This window comes from Heloderma suspectum, chromosome 2 (genome assembly GCF_057233095.1).
Source record: "Heloderma suspectum isolate Gila_16-S chromosome 2, 16-S_ref, whole genome shotgun sequence".
Lineage (NCBI taxonomy): Eukaryota > Metazoa > Chordata > Lepidosauria > Squamata > Helodermatidae > Heloderma > Heloderma suspectum.
The window spans coordinates 362,615,894-362,638,789 of record NC_139459.1 but is presented as its reverse complement, the minus strand read 5'-3'; the positions used below and the strand labels follow the sequence as shown (position 1 = coordinate 362,638,789).

General features: G+C 46.5%; 2 protein-coding genes across 6 annotated transcripts in view; both read left to right on the top strand.

Annotated features, from left to right (window-relative positions):
* Positions 1–22,896, top strand: part of LOC146355685 (E3 ubiquitin-protein ligase TRIM7-like) — a 35,892-nt gene that overhangs the window by 11,014 nt on the left and 1,982 nt on the right. The window contains exons 4-7 of one of the 5 annotated variants that reach the window (XM_084830957.1): positions 550–572; positions 2,052–2,167; positions 3,436–3,468; positions 15,626–18,804. In XM_084830957.1, the coding sequence (XP_084687083.1) occupies positions 550–572; positions 2,052–2,167; positions 3,436–3,468; positions 15,626–15,906 (453 nt within the window). In that variant the 3' untranslated portion in view covers positions 15,907–18,804. Of the gene's footprint in view, positions 1–549; positions 573–2,051; positions 2,168–3,435; positions 3,469–4,550; positions 5,988–7,065; positions 8,990–15,625; positions 18,805–22,896 lie in introns of those variants that run through there. The other 4 variants (XM_084830959.1, XM_084830956.1, XM_084830960.1 and 1 more) reach the window with 4 other exon arrangements.
* Positions 12,531–15,617, top strand: LOC146355686 (zinc finger protein RFP-like). Its single transcript, XM_084831142.1, has 2 exons — positions 12,531–13,597; positions 14,266–15,617. The coding sequence occupies exons 1-2, from the start codon at positions 13,412–13,414 to the stop codon at positions 14,326–14,328; spliced, it is 249 nt and encodes an 82-aa protein (XP_084687268.1). The 5' UTR covers positions 12,531–13,411; the 3' UTR covers positions 14,329–15,617.

The window sequence follows — 22,896 nt, the reverse complement described above, 5'->3', positions numbered from 1 at the left end:
AAATTCCCTCAGCAGTTGACAATAAAATAAAAACCTCCTTGTAGCTCTTGTTGGACTAGATGGATGCTTGGCATTTACTCATTTTCAGAATTCTTGTCCAATATATATTAATCTGCCTCAGGTTCTAAGGGCGCAATCCTATTCAGATAGGCGGCCGCCTATCCAGTGTGAGGGCAGGAGAAGCACAGAGGGGCTCACTCAGTGGGAGGGCTGAGCAGGAGAGGAGGCTGCTGTACGACACATTGGATGTGTTGTACAGGCATTTCCGCTGTCCCCACCGTGGAACACCCCCAGACACGCCCCTTTTGGGCCGCTCCGCACTCCTCTTGCGAGCGCGGAGGACAGGGCTGTTTCGCGCTGCCTCTGAGGCAGCACGGAAGTTAGGGGAGGTCAGTTCTCTGGCCATATGATTGCTCCCTGAGAGTTTTAAATAGATTGTTTTGTTTTGCACTGAAATGACTGCATGCTGCCTGAGGAATTAATGCTGTGAATGATTTCCAGACAAAGTGGTAAGCACTGAGTTCCCTTTTATTTCTCCTTTCTCTCTAGGATATAAGAAGCACCTTAAAAAGGTAAGTGGATCCCACTCATTTTGCTTCATACTTCATGATACTGAGAAGGCTCAGGTTAGCATGAATGGAATTTGGCCCTCCAGGTTTCTTGGGGTGGGGGGCGGGTTGGAATCCAACATATCCCAGATGAAAATAGCATCCTTTTGGACTTGTAATATAACTATTATTTCACAAAGGATCATTACATTACAAAAAGGATTCTTCTCTGCTTGCTGTACTCTGTATTCATTTTAGAAAAAGAAACCCCAAAGGTGCTTGAAAATATCATTAATTCAGTATATCTTTAAATTTCCAGCTTCCCCTGGTCCATCTTCAGCAAACTACAAAAACACACAGGCATTTTACAGCCATGTGAAATCCCATCACTCATAGTAGCGGCAGTAGCATTCTCTGTATTTCTGATGTTCAGGCATGAGTGCTGTTGCTTACGTAGCTAAAACAGCTGGGCGGAAGCCCAAGGTTTGCAGGAATACACACAAATCTGGCGGGCAGGGGGGCTTAAGGGCAAACAAATCCTCCGAATAGCCCAAACATGATTGAGTTCAGGACATAGAATGCTGGCTGAGGGCTTCTGTACATGAGGCTAAAGACTAGACTGAGAGTAGACATGAGGAATGCCTGGTTTTTGGCAAGAGCAGCACCCCAACGTTTTGACTCCACATCTCCCCAGTAATGTCTAAAAAGAAAAGCTGTGTGATTTGATTTCCATGACACCCGCAAGCGACAGGCCAGGAAGTGCTGCAGGGTGAGGAGGCCCCGAGCACAGCGACTCTCACTAGACGTTCCTGGAGAGATGGGGGGAAGAGCCAAGCAGCTGCTCTCTGCTCTGGGCAGCAGTGGAGCAGCTGGGACATTTCGGACCCTGGGCTTCATGGCCTTGCAGGGTTCCCTTTAGACAGCCATTCACATTGCTTCAGTTGTGAAGCACACAGTTAACATTTCTCTTAGCCCCTGCAGCACGCAGTACTTGACAATCATTTCTATATGCTTGATATGTTAGACCATTGAAAATGTTTGCCAACACTAATTAAAAAAATAAAAATACTCTGAGCATGTGTAGTTTTGCATTTTAAATTCACTTAAATCATAGCACCATCACGGGTACAAGAACAATATGGAGTTTGCCAGGTGTTGACATATTCCCCACTTTCCCCACCACCTGTTGCTCTGCATGGTCATTTGGGGACCCCCAGGGCCCTATGCATGTACCCCAAGGTCGAAGCCTAGGTGCCCCACTGCTTGGCAGCAGCCACATGTTCCTCATGGCATGTGGTTGGCTTCCAGAGGCCTGGCTTTGGGGATTTCAGAGCCGTAGTGAAGCAGAGTCTCCACCGTAAAGCACCACCATCCCCCTCTGCCTTTCTGCAGCTCCCTGAGTCCTTTGGCTTTCTGCCACTTCCTTCCTTCCTTCCCTCTTCCTTTCTTTGTCGAATTCAAGTTTCGACAGAGGCTGGGTCAACATTTGTTTCTCTCCTACAGGTTTGAGAAGGAGACGTTTGAGAATTCTATGGCTTTCCCCCCTGCACTGAAATGGAGGATCTGGGACGTCTGTGATATCAATTACTTTTTGGAGGGATTCATGAAGCAGACCAAAGGTACCAAAGAGCGGCTGCAAAGGATTTCATGTTGTGTATTGAAATGGCCCAGATGTTGTATTGCCCCTGCAGTAGGCTTTGAACTATTAATTTAGAGGTGCCAAGACAGTGATAAATCAGATCCAGGTTTACTTACAAGGAGATACTTTATTGTGTACAATCAGCACACAGGCGTGCCCAATGGTTGGATCAGACAACAGCTTCTCTGAACCCAGAACCAAGGAGTAAAATGGGTTTCATACCATACATGTCAGCAGTGAGGCAGCATGACAGCAGCAAGCGTTAATTAGCATTCGTCTACAACTTTCCCATCATAGAATAACAGTGCTTGTTAACTTTCCTAGCACAGCCACCTGCAGCTCGGCATAAACATAGCCTCACTTCTCAGGCACATCTTAGGCCCTGATAAGATACCAGCCTTTGTTAGCATGGAATGTGCCGAGGCCGCGGTATCGACCGTTGACTCATCTCACATGCTCAGAGGCCGACTAGCAAGGAAATTGGGCTTAAAATGAACCTAAACCAAGCATTATGGATTTCTAGGCCCCTCTAACACTACAAGCGACTTGGTTACAGGCCTGGGGCCAATACAGATGTCGGTGGAAAAGTCACTTGTAATGTTGGCATAGTTGGAAAATGGAGGATTTGGTGTTCCAGCTGAGAAGACAAAATCTAGTTTGCACAATACGATAGCCGACTGTGGCTTAATTTACCCGTGGGGGTGTTGCATTGTGAGACAACCCTCAAATAACCCATAAGGGTTTTTTAGGGAAATTTGAGGGTTGTCTGACACTCAGCCTCTACAGCCTGGGGTCACACAACAAACTATGGCAAGCCAGGGGCCATGCTTTGCCCACAGGGCCCACAATGCAACAGCCCCCACTGGTAAATTAGGCCATGGTGGGCTGTAGTGACGTGGGAAGAGGCCCAGTGAGTTCATTGTAGAAATTGCTCTGGCTAAAATTGCTCCTGCAGACTTAACACCTGTATCCTATGTACTTAAACTGCACTAACATGCCTAATTGGGAATGTTAAGAAAATTCCCAATAGGAGAAGACAAGTCTGAGTATTTGTAAACGATGTAGGGTTGGGACAAGGATTCTCTTTACTTCCACCTCTCTCAGACTTGTATCAGAATTCACTGAAAGCTTTACTTGAAATAAGGAAAAAATAGACAAAATAATATCAAATGGGGGGGGCGGGTTGTTGTTCCAAGATTTTTCGTAAGAGTGGTGTGATGTTTTGTCTCTATTCCCTTCCTTTCCCAGACACTCTGATATCTGGACTTCAGCTGAAGAAAGGTAAACTGTGGGATGTAATAGAGCACAAGGAATTAATGAAGCGGGGGTGGGGGTGGGGATTTCGACCCTGTCAGAAAGTTGTCTGCTTCTTTTTCATTGGATTTCCCCAATTCTGCCCTTGGGGCTCTGGAACTATAAATGACGTCAGTAGGAAAGAAGGATTGAGCAGTTGTATGCCTGTCTCCGTGTATCTTACACACATAGAATCATAGAATAGAAGGGTTGGAAGGGGCCTACAAGGCCATCGAGTCCAACCCCTTGCTCAGTGCAGGAATACATGCTTATTCCTTTGACATAAGAACTATCCGCCTGAATCAGGAAAAGGGTCTGTCAAGTTGAACATTACTTTCCATTAGTGGACAGGCCACACACTGGGCATAAAGGCTGTAGCCACTCACCTGGTTGTCTGAGGTGGATAAGGATCTCCTCCAGGTGACCAGACAGTGGTATCTCCTTCCCTTTCTCTTAGTCATTAAATCATTGTAATAAGGTGTCTGTTGGCTGATGGGACCTTTCTGGGCTAGTAACACTTGTGGACATAGTTGCCTGCAAATATGCTGAGATGAATATTGGAGCTTCCAGGTAAGGAGAGACTTGGCTATCGTAGCTCTTGGGCATCCCTACACCAGCCTAAAATCCTGCATTTAAAACGGGGCTTTGTGCTTAGGTTTTAAATGCTGGATCACGACGACTCCCTTTTTCACCCACTTCCTTTCCCACCTCCCCTTCCACCTCCTTCTCCCCGGATCTGAGTCTTCCATTATCTTTCACTGATCTCGCTCCTCTTCTTGCCGCTTTTCCTCTTTTCACGGAGGGAACTCAAGCTGAACACAACAGGGTAATTTGATAGCTCGTTATCTGCTATCTCTTTAAAAATGGAACAAAAGGCATTTAGTGCAGGAGACGCCCTGGAGGGTCATGGTGTCATGTAAAGAGCCCGCAATCGTCCAAGGAGCAATCTGAATTGCAGGATAAAAGCTCAGTGTGACGAAAGCCCTTGTTGGACCTAACCTCTCAATTTGTTTAGTTCTCCTTTACAGCCATCAAGGTTGGGAAGTCATCTGTTCCCTCATTTTTTTTAGGGGAAAGGTAATTCCTGAAATGTGGCTCTAGGCTGAGGACATAACATTCTGGAAAATTTTATTTATTATCTTTTCTTTCCTGGTCTTTCCACCACCACTGCTACCAACAGTAAATGTATCTCTGGATCCGGACACAGCAAATCCCTATCTCATCCTGTCAGAGGATCATAAAAGTGTGAGAAAGGGAGAGAAATGTCAAGACCTGCCCAACAGTCCTGAGAGATTCGACAGGAATACTTTTGTGTTGGGATGTGAGGGATTCACAGCAGGCAGACACTTCTGGGAAGTCGCTGTGGGGAGGGAAGGAGCATGGTCTGTGGGGGTTGCCAGAAAGTCTGTGAGAAGGAAGGGTGACATCACCTGTGCTCCTGAGGAAGGGATCTGGGATATGGGGAAGTGGAATGTTGAGTACTGGCCTTCCAGCCACCTCCGTCCTCCGTCAGTCGCTGGGAAGCTCAAGAGGGTCCGAGTGAGTCTGAACTATGAGGGGGGACGGCTGGCCTTTTATGATGCTTCTACAGGGGCCCAGATCTTCATCTACTCAAAAACCCCATTCTCTGGGGAGACCCTTCTCCCCTTCTTTTGGGTGTGGGGAAAAGCCCGCCTGACGCTTTCCTTCATGCAGTCAGAGGGTGAGGACAGATGTACATAAACCACACACATTCAGCCTCTCCTGCAGGTCTGAGCCCAGGCGTCCCCCACCCCCTGTAATCTATTTGAGGAGAGGTCAGGTTTGGTCGGGAGAGATTGCCTGGCCCTTGTGTCAGCCTACCTATTGCTTATGAGTCAATTTCAAAGTGCATTTAAAAAGGCAAACTAATATTTAAAAAAATTATTAAACCACATGATAAAATGTTTTAAGTAGATAATCATGTCAAATGCATGTGTGTGAATGGGGGGGGGAGCCCAACGCAGTAGACAGCATGCTTCAAGCAGCTTTCACTCATGAGGCAAGTATGGGGTTGGGGAAGCTCACTGAACCCCTACAGCAAAAAGCCTCCATCGCCACCCGTTTCTATGTGCATCACTCGCTCCATCCTTCACTAAGGGCATCTCTACACCAGCCTAAAATTCTGCATTTAAAATGGGGCTTTCTACTTCCGTTTTAAATGCAGGATCACGACGACTCCCTTTTTCTCCCGCTTCCCATCCCCCCTCCTTATCCCCGGATCTGAGTCTTCCATTATCTTTGATTGATCTCGCTCCTCTTCTTGCCACTTTCAGTCTTTTCACAGAGGAAACTGAAGCGGGAGACAACGGGGTAATTTGAGAGCTCATTACCTGCGATCTATTTAGAAACTGAACAAAGGGCATTTAGTGCAGGAGACCCCTTGGAGGTTCACGGCGTCATGTAAAGAGCCCACAAACTTCTGTGAAGGAGCAATCTCAATTGCAGGATAAAAGCTCCATGTGAAAAAAAAACCTAAGGCAGTCCAATGTACCTCACAAACCTTCATGCTGTTACTCTCAAGACCAGGAATAATAATAGAATAAAATTCCGTGTACTCTCCATCTTTCACTATGGCATTCAAATGTACCTGACGAACATTCCTGCTTTTACTCTCTAGACCAGAATGATAATAATAACATTAAATACAGTGTACTGGACCTTTGACAGCTCTGCAAAAGCTTACACAGGCTTCAGGTCACTCACCAAAACTAAATAAAAGGGAACCGGCTTTTCCCCTCCCTCTTCCCACTGTAGCTTTATTAGATGTAATAACCCATTAATCGTCTTAATACCATTGTCTATTCTAAATCAAGGGAGAACTTCAAATGGGTGTTCCACCAATGTCACCCTGAATTCTGGTTTTTTTTTCCTTTGCCCGTTGTCCCACCCAGACTTCCAGAAGCCGTAAATATTCCCAAAAGCCAAATAAGCCCACCAAAAACATCCTTCGTTGTTGCTACTCAGGGAGGCTGCTGCAACATTCTAAACAAAATCTATATGCAAAGAGGCCCAATTTACTTGTTCAACAGATTTCAAATGAGGAACCTCCTAGGCAAGTCTGAATGTGAGCAACGGATCCTGACGTGGGGGAGTAGGCTGGGAAATGCTGTTCTCAAGTGTGAGCACGTGGGGGGGGGGTGCTCCCATTTTACACATAGGCAGATCCAAGGTTTTATTTTTGAACCAAACCTGTTTTTACTCTTTTTGTATCATGCATATGAATATGTTTTGGCAAAGTTTATAATGTTCTTGTATTAAAGATTTCACTTCAGACTTTAAAAAGCACGCTGGTCTCATTGACTCATTTTAAGAATCAAACTTACTTCTGAAGCTGAAGGAATCTTGAGAAAGGTCTGAGAAATTGATTGTTATTGCAGGGCAGGTTGACTTGAGAGAAGATGGTCCTTCAGGTACCCTTTTTCGGAGAAATTCAGAGGGACATACAAGGCTCTTATTCCATTATTCCAAGCTTTTCACACAGTTGCTAACCAGATGCCCATGGGAAGCCTAAAAATAGGGCATGAATGCAACCCTCCTGGTTCTGTTTTCTTCTTTGACAAACAGGACCTCTGGCCAGAATGGCAGAAAGGAGAGGGACTTCTCTGCTCTGAAACCAGCCTTGTCTGGCACTCTGGCTAGTCCATGCTCAATGTGCTCGAATGCCAAACCTGAGGAAATGAGCATCGCTGAGGAGAGAAGAGCGTCTTCTGAGGAGAGATGGCCTTCCCCTCCTTGCTCAGCATCTTGCAGTTGGCTTCTCCTCTGGTGCGTAGCAAGAAAGCTGCTGGCTCCAAAGCAAGAGGCTGGTGGGCATAAGACTACTATTCTGCATATCTTCTTTCACTTTTGGGCAGAGAGCAAGGGAGAGTGGCTGTAGGTTTGAGTCCCCGGAGCTCCCTCTCTTTTGCCCTCAATATGGCTTTTTGTGTGGTTGTGCCAGGTATGCAAAAGGTGAGTGGGGGCATTTCCCCACTTCTTTCTGGTGGGGCTTGAACTACCTTCTTACGCTTCCGATCTATCTGCAGTGAGCCACTGTGGTTGCTGGAGTGGGGGCCTTATGGCATTGTGTATGTGTATGGTGTTATATGGGATTGTGTCGGAGGACTGCCCAGGGAGGTGTAACATCATTGACTGCCTCCGTGTCCACGTGGCAGGTGAGTGTATGTTGTTAACATGTCCCTGCTTGGTGGGCTGTGCCAGAGTTTCTAGCTGTGCCCGGCTTGTCCCTTGCTTTCCTGCCACTTTTTCTTTCTTTAAATCCCCCTTCCTGCTGAGCTGAGTTGGCACAGGATTTGGGACATGTTCCTCCGGTGTATTGGAGGCATAGTTCTGGGCCAATGTGAGGTAAATATAGGATTGCTCAGCCTTTTCTCTCCCATCTCAACTGCCCCCCACCCCCCAATCATAGCATGACTGGAACCTGAAGAGGTGATACTCATGTGTGAATGGACCATTATAGGTATAATATCCCAGGCAAGAGTTTCATTTTGCTGACCTTGTACTTCCCATAAGGCAATGCTTTCCCAACAATGGATGTGTAAATGAAGCCTGTGGTAGAGTCAGCCTTGGAAAGGAGGGGACTCTGATTCAGTGGAGGGCTTTAAGCAAAGGCTGAAAAGCCACCTCTTGGGGTTACTGGAGTCAGTCCTGCAGCTAGATAATTTTAGATCCTGGACTTAATGGCCTTAGCACCTACCCACCCCTGTTTACACAGCCTTGTGCAGTACCTTAGTTGTGAAACACACCACTCACATTTCTCTTCCCCCCTCACTCCCAGAAGCCATTCCCTGCTTTACAACAGCTTCTCCATTCCTTATCTCAGCCTTCCCCTAACCTGGTGCCCTCCGGACATTTTGGACCACAACTCCCAGCATTCCTGACCATGGGCTGGGGCTGACGGGAGTTGAAATCCAAAACGTCTGGAGAACACCTGGTTGAGGAAGCCGGCCTTATATGTTAGAACATTCACCATTCCTGCCAAGGAAAAAAATTACAAGCATGTTTGCATTTCAAGCTCACTGAAGTCGTAGCACCATTACAATTATAGAAATACAATGGGTGTTTGCTGCTTTTCCTCTGCCACTCCCTGGGGGGTCATTTGGGGGCCCCTGGGCTGCAGTGCCCTGGACTGTGGCCCCCAGGTCCACAACTAGCAGCCCCACTGGCTGTCATAGAATTCCTGTATTGGTAGGAAGTCCCTTGAGGTCACTCTAAACACACTCTAATCTTTAGGGCCCAGACAGCCATATTTCATTCCTCTGGGTTGGACCATCTGCTCTGCAGTCATTTCTAATGTGGAGGGACAGGCGTGGAATGGGTTCTGCCAGATGTCCATTGCATTGACCTCTCCTGGAGCAGAAAGGAAAGGACTGCAGGACTTCCGCCTTCTCTGTCTATAACTACTGTACATGCTAGCCACACTGCTGGTGTAGATGCTTGCTTGCACATGCTCAACTTGCATATTTCTAAATAAATATTTCAAAGTTGCTTGTCTAGCTTCTTCCCTGAACCAAGCCAAATCCTTCCTTACATCAAATCTCTTTTTCTTCTCTTCACTCCACCCGCCTTAAGGAAAATCCTCCGTTACTGTGGCTTTACTTCCTGTCACTTATAGGGCCATCATCTGAAGAAGAGCTGAAGATCTTTAACGTTTTATTTTGCATTGTGCAGCACCACTCCCAAAATCTCTTTCAGTTCCTAAGGCAGAGTTCCTGAACGGATGTTTTTGACTTCACCTCCCATCAACCCCATGCAGCATGGCCTACTATCAGGAGTGCTGGGAAGTGTGACCTTGAGTCCAAGAAATCTGGGGGGTACTAGGTTGGGAACAACTTTGCACATCTGTACACTCTTGTGTGTATCCCTGGCTGCCCACCCAGTGTCAGGTATTCCAAGCCTTCCCACTGAGTAGCAAAGCAACAGTAGTGAATCGCTGTGCAATCCACAAACTCTTTATTCAGTTAAGAGCATTTCTTCACACCTGTACCATCCACAAAGCTGGGAGCTGTCCTCTAGGCCTAATTAGCTACAGCCAGGGCCAGAAATATTGGAACAAGGATAACTACAGTTTTGGCAGTTGGCCTCTGTACGCCACCACATTGAAGTTGAAAGGAAACACACCCAGATGGGAGTGAAGTCAGGACTTTCAGCTGTAATTCAAGGGGTTTGACAAAAGTGCGGCACTAACCATTCAGGAAGTACAGCCAGTGGCATACACACACACACCCCATCGGTGGTGGCTCATAAGTAATGGAACAAACCAACATCATTTCAAACTTATCAAGCCTTTAATACCTGGATGAAAATCCTTTGCAGTCAATGACTGCCTGAAGTCTGGAACCCATGGACACGCCCCAATGCTGAGTTTCCTCCCTCGAGATGCTTTGCCAGGCCTTCACTGCAGCTGCCTTCAGCTGCTGCTTGTTTGTGGGTCTTTCTGCCTTCAGTCTTGTCTTCAGTAAGCGAAAACCATGCTCTATTGGGTTGAGATCAGGTGACTGACTTGGCCATTGAAGAACTTCCCACTTCTTTGCCTTCTGAAACTCTTGGGTAGCTTTTGCTGTATGTTTCGGGTCATTATCCATCTGCCATATGAAGTGGCATCCTATCAGTTTGGCAGCATTCAGCAGAAAGTGTAGCCCTATACGCTTCAGAATTCATCCTGCTGCTTTTCTCAGCAGTCAGGTCATCAGTAAACACCAGTGTCCCGGCTTCATTGGCAGCCATACATGCCCATGCCATAACACTGCCTCCACCAGGTTTGACAGATGATGTGGTATGCTTTGGATCATGAGCTGTTCCTTTCCTTCTCCAAACTTTTCTCTTCCCATCATTCTGGTACAAGTTAATCTTGGTTTCATCAGTCTAAAGAATCTTATTCCAGAACTGGGCAGGCTTTTTTATGTGTTTGCTGGCAAAGGCTAATCTGGCCTTTCGGTTCTTGAGCGTCACCAGTGGTTTGCACCTTGTTGTGAAGCCTCTGTATTTACATTCATAAAGCCGTCTCTTGACTGCAGATGTTGACAATGACATGCCTACCTCCACAAGAGTGTTCTTGACCTGGCTAGATGTTGTGAAAGGGTTCCTCTTCACCATGAGCAGAATTCTGTGGTCATCCACTTTAGTTGTCTTCCGTGGTCTTCCAGGCCTTTTGCTGTTGCTGAGCTTGCCAGTTAATTCCTTCTTTTTCAGGATGTTCCAAACTGTTGTATTGGCCACTCCCACTGTTTTTGCTATCTCTCTGATGGGCTTATGTTGTTCCCTCAGCCTAATGATGGCCTCCTTCACTTGCATGGACACCTCTTTGGACCTCATGTTGGGGGTTCCAGTGAACAGCTACCAAATGCAAATGTAACACTCAGAACCACCTCCAGGCCTTTGTCTGCTTGCTTGGTCATGGGGTACCCAGGAAACAGGCCACACCTGGCCACGCAGCTGCTTGTCAGCCATTCCTTCCATTACTCATGAGCTACCAACAGTGGGGGGGGGTGCATGCCACTGGCTGTACTTCCTGAACGGTTAGTGCCCCATTTTTGTCAAACCCCTTGAATTACAGCTGAAAGTCCTGACTTCGCTTCCATCTGGGTGTGTTTCCTTTCAACTTCAATGTGGTGGTGTACAGAGGCCAACTGCCAAAACAGTTATCCTTGTTCCAATATTTCTGGCCCTGACTAAAAAGAGTTTTTGTCAAGAGAGCTGCTAAAAACAAAGCAGTTGCTTCTCAACTAATGGATGGGTTTTCCGCCATGCTGGATGGCTTTTTTTGGGCTCCTCCCTTCAGGGAGAATCCTCCTGACCGAACTTCTGATGGGCAGCCAGTCTGGCAGAACGCTTCCCACCTCCTCTCAGCTCCATCTGCTTAGCTCAGCAGTGGGCTCTGGCATCTGTCAATTCTGGTGCTCCCTCTTCTTCCGACAGAGGGAGCTTTCCGTGCTTTCCACGGAGAGCAGGGAAGATGGACTCTGAGCCTAGTCTTCCTGGTCGATAAACCCCTGGGAAGGTTCTTCGCTGGCTCCTGGAGAGTCTTGGGGAATTTCCTCCCCTGCTCCATCATGGCTGGGTTTCTTCTAGCTCTACCTCCAAATCTGAATCAGAGTCAGAAAACAAACCAGGGAGCCTGGACCCAATCCTGACACCCAGCACTACAAGGGGCTCTCAAAGCCGTACAGGTTTCCCACTTCTGACCGATGTCACCTTGGCCCATTCCAGCTTCTACTGAAACACATCACCAGCACGTTATTGGCTATCAGCCATCCTCTGTCAGTTCTTAGGGGTACTGGGAACTCACCCTAATACATCTACTTGCAGAAATCCTAGATTCAAGGATTGCATACCTGGAAGGGATCCTGAATCTCTTTGTTGTCATAGGCGCTGGGCTGTAAGGGACCCCGAAAGGTCATTCAGACCAACCCCAAACCCATTACAGAATGGATCCTTCAGCTCTGGAGTACATGGGTATGTTTGCTTTTACATCGTTCATTCCCTACATGCTTTAAGAATTTTCTGCCTAAAACATTATTTGGACTTGGGCACATAGCTTCTCTCAGTATTTTGAATGCGTACCAAGGGATTAACATAAGACACATCAGTGTTATGGATTTTGTATCACTCTTCGACAAGTCATTTATCTGCATTTCTCAGTGCTCCCCATCTTTAAATGGGACAAATGCATCCCACAGGTTCTAAACAGTACATATGCTTCAAAAATAGCACAGTACCACAAAGATGTCTTCAGCTCTTTGCCTTATGGCCTGGCTTGTCCTATTTTTTGGTCCTCTGAAATAACCAGCACTGCATGCACCTTATTTCTTCTGTTGATTGTGATGCATTTGTACCCTGATTTGTGTTGGCCCCAGTCTCTGTGCAGGGCACTGTCCCTTACAGGCACACAAGAAAGTCCTTATTTTTCATCTGTGAAATGATGGAGAAGGACAGAGTGCTTTCACGCATGTGTGGAGTACATATTTTTTTTAACTGGCTCAGTCCCTGTCCTCTCCAGATACTGGGGAATGCCCCTTTCTGAGACTCTGCAGAGCTGCTGCCCTTCAATGGCTAATTACACATCTGCAAAAAAAGAGGACAAAAGAAGACTCATATTTGCATGTATGGATCCATATGCACAGATGCAAATTTAGACATCAGAACTATGCTTTTAAATAGCAATTAAATACATGTCATCATAGTGGGGAAGGCTGTGACCAGGTGAGCTGTGCCCCTGCTCAGTTTGCTGTCCAGGTACTCGCTGCTGATGGGCAACTTCAAGGCCCCTGCTGCTCTCCCTCCTTATGATTCTGTATCTTTAAACCAGACATGGACTGGACAGCCTTTCAAATAGAGGACTCCTTCAAAGAGAGAGTGGTTCTCTGGCAGCCCTTCAGATAAAGGACTTTCCTTTATAAAGCTAGACACATCACCACCCTAAGAACTGGATGGACCAATAGCCAGACTCTGTCTAAGGCAGCTTCCTTTGTTGCCGTGTTTTGAACTCATGACAATTTTAAAGGGAAGCCTCTGGTGAAGACAAGTGCCCCCAAGTCCCTCCTCCTCTCCTGTCTCCAGTTTCAGCACTTCTAGAAAGAAGGAACCCCCGATCCCCCGATCCAGCCTACAGCCAAGCGCCACCTGGGTGGGGAGGAGGAGCAGGAAGGAAAAAACAAAAGTCACCCTGTTCATATCATTCTGGAGTTTGCTGGGAGCTACGTCCGCCGAAAGCCCCAGGGAGAGGCTTGAAGACGAAGCGATTTGCTCCATTTGTCTGGATTTTTTCACAGATCCAGTGACCCTGGACTGTGGGCACAACTTTTGCCAGGCCTGAATTGAGAAGTGCTGGAGCACCCACAGATACCGCCTGTCCTCGGTGCCGAGGGAGAGTTCAGCAGCGGAGCCTGAAGCCAACAGGCAGCTGGCCAATATGGTTGAGATTGTCAAAGAGCTGAAGCCAGAGGGAGGAGGGTGGAGAGTCTGCGAGCGGCACCAGGAGCCCCTGAACCTCTTTTGCAAGAACGACGAAGCCCCCATCTGCGTGGTGTGCGACAGATCCAAGGAGCACCGTGCTCCCAATGTGGTTCCCGTGCTGGAGGTTGCCCAGGAGTACAGGGTAAAGAAGGCTCCCCATTTTGTGGACTGAGGCATATTCTGAGAGGTGCCAGGGCAGGGGAGCGGGGGAGTGACTGCTATAGGTGGGGTAGGGTAGGGATGTGGGGACTGAACTGGCCCCAAGGCAGGAGAGCTGAGAGACGGGTCTGGATAAAAGTTGAATCGTCAAAATCGAAAACCCCATTGATTTCATATGCTTTGTACAGGGGAAAAGTCTCCCCATTGCATGGACTGAGGCAGATTCTGAGAGGTGCCAGGGCAGGAGAGGAGGGGGGAGTGACTGCTGAGGGCGGGGGACTGAACCGCCTCCTGCTCCGCAGCAGAAAAGCTGAGAGACTTCCTTGAAGGAAGTTGCTGTGTTAAAGCTTCTGGACTTGAGCCCCTTGGCGGGGAAAGGGCTCGCCTGCTCTCATGTGCAGCAACTCTTCAGACGGAGTTTGGAGTCAGGGTGGTGGGTGGAATCACGGGAGTCCAGGGAGGCAGGAACAGGGCAGATACCCCATATTCTCTGCTTTCATTTTAAAAAGCAAAGCAAGCAAGTCTCTAGCCCTTGTAGGACCACCGATATGAGGCAAACTGTGCCGCCACTACTATTTATGTACATACGTATGTATGTACGTACGTACGTATTTATTACATTTATATCCCATCTTTTTTCTTCTTGCGAAGAACCCAAGGCGGCTGACAGAGTCCCCCTCTTCTCCATTTTTCATCGTTACAACAACGCTGTGAGGTAGGTGAGGCCGAGAATCAGTGACTGGCCCAAAGTCACTCAGTGAGCTTCATGGCCGAGTGAAGACTAGAACCCGGATGTCCCGGGTTCCAGCCCAGCCCGCTAACCAGTATGCCACACCAGCATCCAAAGTTGTTCAAATTTTAGTTTTTGTTGTCTGCCTTCACCCAGGCAAACAAATTCTATTAACACTGAAGGAATGTACCATATCTTACTAATCCATTCCTTTAAAGAAGAAGTGCTGGCTAATCTCCATTTAGCAACTACAACTAATTTTGCAGCTGTTAAAGATTGCCTACCAATTCCACATGCTCATTTATTACAACACAATTAACGTACCCAAGCAAGATATACACAGGGCTCATAGGTATAGGATATTAAGGGCTTCACACAGGGCTTTTATCCTTCTGTTGAGATGGCTCAGCACTAAATCACCCGTGTAGATTGGCCCCTAGCCACTGATGGACACAACCGACACATGAGGTTGTCGCCACTCTGCAGCAACGACACAGCTTCCATCTAAAAAAGGTGCATTTTTGCAAAGTTGTTTTAGTGGACTTCGTTGATTGCAAATCTGCTGAGATGAATATTGGAGCTTCCAGGCAGAGAGAGACTTCGCTATCCTAGCTCTTGTTAGACTTAACCTCTCAACTTGTTTAGTTCTTCTGAACCCTGTTTAGTTTAGAGCTTAGTTCTCTGAACCCTCTCGAGGGTTCAGAGGAGGGCAACAAAGATGATCAGGGGACAGGAAACAAAGCCCTATGAGAAGAGCCTGAAAGAACTGGGCATGTTTAGCCTTGGGAAGAGAAGACTGAGGGGAGATAGGATAGCGCTCTTCAAGTACTTGAAAGGTTGTCACAGAGAGGAAGGCCAGGATCTCTTCTCGATCATCCCAGAGTGCAGGACACGGAATAATGGGCTCAAGTGACAGGAAGCCAGATTCCGGCTGAACATCAGGAAAAACTTCCTGACTGTTAGAGCAATATGACAATGGAACCCATTCCCTAGGGAGGTGGTGGGCTCTCCCACACTGGAGGCGTTCAAGACAGCCATCTGTCAGGGATGCTTTGACTTAGATTCCTGCATTGAGCAGGGGGTTGGATGGCCTTGTAGGCCCCTTCCAACCCTACTATTCTAAGATTCTAAGATTCTTTAAAGCCATAAAATGTTGGGAAGTCATCTCCCCATTTTTTATTTAGGGGAAATGTAATCCCTAGGCTGAGGACTTAACATACTGATAAATCTATTTATTATGTTTTCTTTCCTCATCTTTCTTCACTCCCCCTCCTCCAACAGCAAACATATCTCTGGATCCAGACACTGCGAGCCCCCAGCTCATCCTGTCTGAGGATCATAAACGCGCAAGTCTTCAAAAACATTTGCCCAATAACCCTGAGAGAGTTGACAAATGGAAGTGTGTGTTGGGATGTGAGGGATTCAAAGCAGGGAGACATTTCTGGGAAGTTGTTGTGGGAAGTGAGAGAAGGTGGGCTGTCGGGGTCGCCAGAAAGTCTGTGAGGAGGAAGGGCGTGATAAACTTTGGTCCTGAGGAAGGTATCTGGAATATGGGGGAGTAGTGAGTACAGGGCCACAGACTCCGCTGATAACTGTCCCTGAGTGAGGAGCCCAAGAGGATCCGAGTGAGTCTGAACTATGAGGGGAGCCGAGTGGCCGTTCATGATGCTGATACAGCAGTCCCAATCTTTACATACTCAGCAGGCCCATTCTCTGGGGAGAGCCTTCCTTTATTCTTTTGGGTGTGGGGAAAAGCACACCTGACCCTCTCTCCTTAAGGTGGTCAAAAGTTGGGGGCAGACATACATAAACCCACTGCAGTTCTGACACACTTTTGGCCTCCTTCCCAGGACTGGGCTAAGGCAGACCCCCTTCTCCCCACCCAATCTATTTAAGGAGAGGCCAGTTTTGATCAGGAGAGATTGCCTGGCCCTTGTGTCAGTCAGGAGTCCACCTCCCGCCCATGAGCTATAGCTCAGTGTGACAGGGCACATGCTTGGCATGCGGAAGGTCCCAGGTTCGATCCCCGGCTTCTCCAGGTAGGTAACAAAAGAATCCTGCTTGAAACCCTTGAGGGCCACCTCCAGTCAGTGTGGACAATACTGGGCTAGATGAACCAACGATCTGACTCAGTATAAGGCAGCTTCCTATGTTCCTATGAGCCAATTTCAAAGTGCGTTTTAAAAGGCAAAAATGTTTTTTTAAATTAATAAAGAACCTGATAAAACATTTAAATAGATAATCATGTCAAGTGTGTGTATGGCAGGAACCTAAAGAAGTGGGCAGCATTCCTCTGCTTCAATCTGCTTTTACTCCTATGACAAGTATGGGGGGGGGGGAGGCTTGCTTAACCCCTTAAGCCAAAAGCCTCCATCGCCACCCCTGTTTCTATGTGCATCAGCCTCTCCATCCTTCACTAAGGCAGCCAGATGTACCTTCCTGCTCTCATTCTTCAGACCCGGATGATTAATAACAAGATAAAATACCGTGTATTGGCCATTTGATAGCTCTGCAAAAGCTTACACAAGCTTCAGGTTACTCACCACATCTACCTAAAAGGGAAGCGGTCTTTTGCCCCCTCTTGCAAAGCTCCCTCTTTCCTCTGTAACTTTACTGGGGGCAGTAACCCATTAATTGTCTTAATACCCTTGTCTGTTCTAAGACAATGGAGAACTCCAAATGGAGTTTCCACCAGTGTCACCCTCAGTTCTGTTTTCTGTTTCCCTTCCCCATCTAGTCAGACTTCCACAAGCCATAAATATTTTAAAAAGCCAAATAAACTCACAAAAACATCCTCATTCATTGTTTCCACTCAGGGAGGCTGCTGCAACATTCTAGACAAAATCTGTATGCAAGATGAGCAACTTCCTAAGCAGGTGCCAATGTGAGCAACGGATCCAGATTTGGGGGAGCAGGCTGGGCAAAGGGAACGTTGTTCTAAGGGTGGGGGGGATGCTACCGTTTTGGACTTAAGGAGATCCAGGGCTTAATTGCTGAACTGAACCTGTGTTTACTCTTTTTGTATAGTGTAAACGAATATGTTTTGGTGAAGCTTATAATATTCTTGCATTAAAGATTTCTCTTCAGACTTTAAAAAGCACACTGGTCTCATTAATTTATTTTAAGAAACATGGTGATTTCTGAAGCTGAAAGAATCTTGAGAAGGGTCTCAGAAAGCGATTGTAATTGTAGGGATAGTTGATGTGGGAGCCCATGGTCCATCAGAGAGCTTGGTCCCACACAACCCATTTTCAGAGAAATGCTTTAAAACAGAAGATCCGGTTCAAACAATGTGTGAGGCCTATGCAGATGTATATACAAAGCAACTACCTTGTGGCAGCCAAAGGGAAGCTTTTGCCGCTTGGACATTGTGGTGTGCATGTCTAGATATGCAAAGCTCAGTCAAAGACTGGAAACAGCAAGCAGAAGAGTACACACAAAAGTGTACAAAACTGGAGGAGGAAAATCAACGTTTAGCAAAAAAAATTAGAAAGAATAGAGTGTAATTCAGTAGCAGAAATTTTTAAAGTAGCTGCCCTGATCAAAGATGCCCAAGAAGATACGGATCGATGTCATGCAGCAGCAGAGCAAGCTGAACTTGAGATTGGCAAGATTCAAGCCCAGCTTGACCAAGTGCGAGCTGCCGCCCACTTCCTAGCGGATCAGAATTGGCAAGCCAAAGCAAGCGCTAGTCATGAGTGGAGTGAAAAGCAGATCCAAGAATTAAAGGCAAAGCTGAAGGTGCACCAAGGTATAATTGCCACTGTGCAAACTGAAGAGCTGGAGGATTATGACCTTTTTCTTCCAACCCAGATAGAGAGTACAGCACCCTAGGAGACCTGGCCAGAAAGTCTGGTTAACCCAGAATGGCAGGATCCTCAGCCCATGGCCCCAGTCACAAACAAGGTTGTAGAGAAAACCAATGGCAGGACTTCTAGAGAAACCATCATGGAGGCCAGTCGATGAACTCCTAGTCAGGCAAAAGCCATTGCAGACCAATTAGGCCCTCTCAATGGAGACACAGTTGTAGCATGGCTAGCCAATGTCTGGCAAAGCCATCCCACTATGGCTGCAGTAGACCTGACCCAATTGGCAAGAATCAGTGCCTCCCCCAAAGATGCTGCTGTGTTAGAACACAGCATCAACCATGAACAACCTCAGAAATGCCCATTGTCAAGAGTGGCTGAGAGTAGTTCTTAAAACCCTCCTTCCTTGTCAGGACCTAGACCAAGCCTTCTACTTAAGAGATGCAAGCTCAGGGAGAACTCCTAGAATTGCTAGCTGTCCTTTCTGAAAAAGTGCAGACTATTCAAGTCAATGGAAATGTAGCGTGGAACTATGATGTAGCTCAGTTCAAGTCTCCCCTATATTCTGGACTAAATGGGCAGACAAAAATGACGTCGGTACCATACATCCACCCCTTCATGGATCACTGCCTTGTTGTGGCGAAGGGGCTTGCGTAACTCAGTGAAGCCATAAGCTATGCCGTGCAGGGCCACCCAAGACGGACAGGTCATGGCAGAGAGTTCTGACAAAATGTGGTCCACTGGAGAAGGAAATGGCAACCCACTCCAGTATTCTTGCCAAGAAAACCCCATGGAACGTATCACAAGGCTAAAAGAGATGACGCCGGAAGATGAGCCCCTCAGGTCGGAAGGTGTCCAATATGCTACTGGGGAAGAGCAGAGGGTATTTCCAAGTAGCGCCAGAAAGAGTGAAGCAGCTGGGCCAAAGCCGAAAGGACACTCAGCTGTGGATGTGTCTGGCGGTGAAAAGAAAATCCGATGCTGTAAAGAACAATCTTGTTTAGGAACCTGGAATGTCAGATCAATGAATCAAGGTAAGCTGGAGGTGGTCAAACATGAGATGGCAAGATTGAACATCGACATCTTGGGAATCAGCGAACTCAAATGGACAGGCATGGGCGAATTTAATTCAGGTGACCATCATATCTACTATTGTGGGCAAGAATCCCTGAGAAGAAATGGAGTAGCACTCATAGTCAACAAAAGGGTGGGAAAAGCAGTACTGGGGTACAATCTTAAAAATGATAGAATGATCTCAGTACGAATCCAAGACAAACCATTCAACATCACAGTAATTCAAGTCTATGCCCCAACCACTGAGGCCGAAGAAGCTGAGGTTGATCGGTTCTATGAAGACCTACAACACCTTCTAGAACTAACACCAAAAAAAGATGTCCTCTTCATCATAGGGGATTGGAATGCTAAAGTAGGAAGTCAAGAAATCACCGGGATAACAGGCAGGCATGGCCTTGGTGTACAAAATGAAGCAGGACAAAAGCTAATAGAGTTTTGCCAAGAGAACATGCTGATCATAGCAAACACTCTTTTCCAACAGCACAAGAGGCGACTCTACACATGGACGTCACCAGATGGTCAATATCGAAATCAGATTGATTATGTCCTTTGCAGCCAAAGATGGAAAAGCTCCATATAGTCAGTAAAAACAAGACCTGGAGCTGACTGTGGCTCAGATCATGAGCTGCTTCTTGCAAAATTTCGGCTTAAATTGAAGAACGTCGGGAAAACCACTAAACCTTTCAGGTATGACCTAAATCATATCCCTGATGAATATACAGTGGAGGTGAGGAATAGATTTCAGGGATTAGACCTGATAGACAGAGTGCCTGAGGAACTATGGACGGAGGTCCGTAACATTGTTCAGGAGGCAGCAACGAAATCCGTCCCAAAGAAAAAGAAATGCAAGAAAGCCAAGTGGCTGTCTGATGAGGCTTTACAATTAGCTCACGAAAGAAGGGAAGCGAAAAGCAAAGGAGAAAGGGGAAGATATACCCAACTGAATGCAGAGTTCCAGAGAATAGCAAGGAGAGACAAGAAGGCCTTCTTAAATGAACAATGCAAAGAAATCGAGGAAAGCAACAGAATGGGAAAGACTAGAGATCTCTTCAAGAAAATTGGAGATCTCAAGGGAACGTTTTGTGCAAAGATGGGCATGATAAAGGACAAAGAAGGCAGGGACCTAACAGAAGCAGATGAGATTAAGAAGAGGTGGCAAGAATACACAGAAGAACTATACAGGAAAGATCTGAATGTCCCTGATAGCCATGATAGTGCGGTCACTGAACTTGAGCCGGACATCCTCAAGAGTGAAGTCAAGTGGGCCTTAGGAAGCATTAGTAACAACAAAGCTAGCGGAGATGACAGTATTCCAGCCGAGCTATTTAAAATCCTAAAAGATGATGCTGTTAAATTGCTGCATTCAATATGCCAACAAATCTGGAACACTCAACAATGGCCGCAAGACTGGAAAAGGTCAGTTTACATTCCAATTCCAAAGAAGGGCAACGCCAAAGAGTGTTCAAACTACCGCACAATTGTGCTCATTTCACATGCCAGCAAGGTGATGCTCAAAATCCTACAACCTAGGCTTCAGCAGTATGCGAACCGAGAACTACCGGAAGTACAAGCTGGGTTTCGAAGAGGCAGAGGAACTAGAGATCAAATCGCCAACATTCGCTGCATCATGGAGAAAGCAAGAGAATTCCAGAAAAACGTCTATTTCTGCTTCATTGACTACGCTAAAGCCCTTGATTGTGTGGATCACAACAAACTGTGGCAAATTCTTAAAGTGATGGGAGTACCAGACCACTTTACCTGTCTCCTGAGAAACCTGTACGAGGGTCAAGAAGCAACAGTAAGAACCAGACATGGAACAACCGATTGGCTCAAAATTGGGAAAGGAGTACGACAAGGCTGCATATTGTCACCCTGCTTATTTAACTTATATGCAGAGTACATCATGAGAAATGCCGGGTTGGATGAATCAGAGGTTGGAATTAAGATTGCCGGGAGAATTATCAACAACCTCCGATATGCAGACGATACCACCCTAATGGCAGAAAGCGAAGAGGATCTCAAGAGCCTCTTGTTGAGGGTGAAAGAGGAGAGTGCAAAAGCTGGTTTGAAACTCAACATTAAAAATGTTAAATGAAAAATGTTAAATGAAACTCAACATTGGGAAAGGAGTACTTGTTGTACTCCTTTCCCAATTTTGAACCAATCGGTTGTTCCATGTCTGGTTCTTACTGTTGCTTCTTGACCCTCGTATAGGTTTCTCAGGAGACAGATAAGGTGATCTGGTTCTCCCATCACTTTCAGAATTTGCCACAGTTTGTTGTGATCCACACAATCAAAGGCTTTAGCGTAGTCAATGAAGCAGAAATAGACGTTTTTCTGGAATTCTCTTGCTTTCTCCATGATGCAGCGAATGTTGGCGATTTGATCTCTAGTTCCTCTGCCTCTTTGAAACCCAGCTTGTACTTCCGGTAGTTCTCGGTTCGCATACTGCTGAAGCCTAGCTTGTAGGATTTTGAGCATCACCTTGCTGGCATGTGAAATGAGCGCAATTGTGCGGTAGTTTGAACACTCTTTGGCGTTGCCCTTCTTTGGAATTGGAATGTAAACTGACCTTTTCCAGTCTTGCGGCCATTGTTGAGTGTTCCAGATTTGTTGGCATATTGAATGCAGCAATTTAACAGCATCATCTTTTAGGATTTTAAATAGCTCGGCTGGAATACTGTCATCTCCGCTAGCTTTGTTGTTACTAATGCTTCCTAAGGCCCACTTGACTTCACTCTTGAGGATGTCCGGCTCAAGTTCAGTGACCGCACTATCATGGCTATCAGGGACATTCAGATCTTTCCTGTATAGTTCATCTGTGTATTCTTGCCACCTCTTCTTAATCTCATCTGCTTCTGTTAGGTCCCTGCCTTCTTTGTCCTTTATCATGCCCGTCTTTGCACAAAACGTTCCCTTGAGATCTCCGATTTTCTTGAAGAGATCTCTAGTCTTTCCCATTCTGTTGTTTTCCTCGATTTCTTTGCATTGTTCATTTAAGAAGGCCTTCTTGTCTCTCCTTGCTATTCTCCGAAACTCTGCATTCAGTTGGATATATGTTCCCCTTTCTCCCTTGCTTTTCGCTTCCCTTCTCTCCTCAGCTACTTGTAAAGCCTCACCAGATAGCCACTTGGCTTTCTTGCACTTCTTTTTCTTTGGGATGGATTGAGTTGCTGTCTCCTGAATAATGTTACGGACCTCCGTCCATAGTTCCTCAGGCACTCTGTCTATCAGGTCTAATCCCTTAAAACTATTCCTCACCTCCACTGTATATTCATAAGGGATATGATTGAGGTCATACCTGAATGGTTTAGTGGTTTTCCCTACGTTCTTCAATTTAAGCCGAAATTTTGCAACAAGAAGCTCATGATCTGAGCCACAGTCAGCTCCAGGTCTTGTTTTTACTGACTGTATAGAGCTTCTCCATCTTTGGCTGCAAAGGACATAATCAATCTGATTTCGATATTGTCCGTCTGGTGATGTCCATGTGTAGAGTCGTCTCCTGTGCTGTTGGAAAAGAGTGTTTGCTATGATGAGCGTGTTCTCTTGGCAAAACTCTATTAGCTTTTGTCCTGCTTCATTTTGTACACCAAGGCCATGCCTGCCTGTTATCCCGGTGATTTCTTGACTTCCTACTTTAGCATTCCAATCCCCTATGATGAAGAGGACATC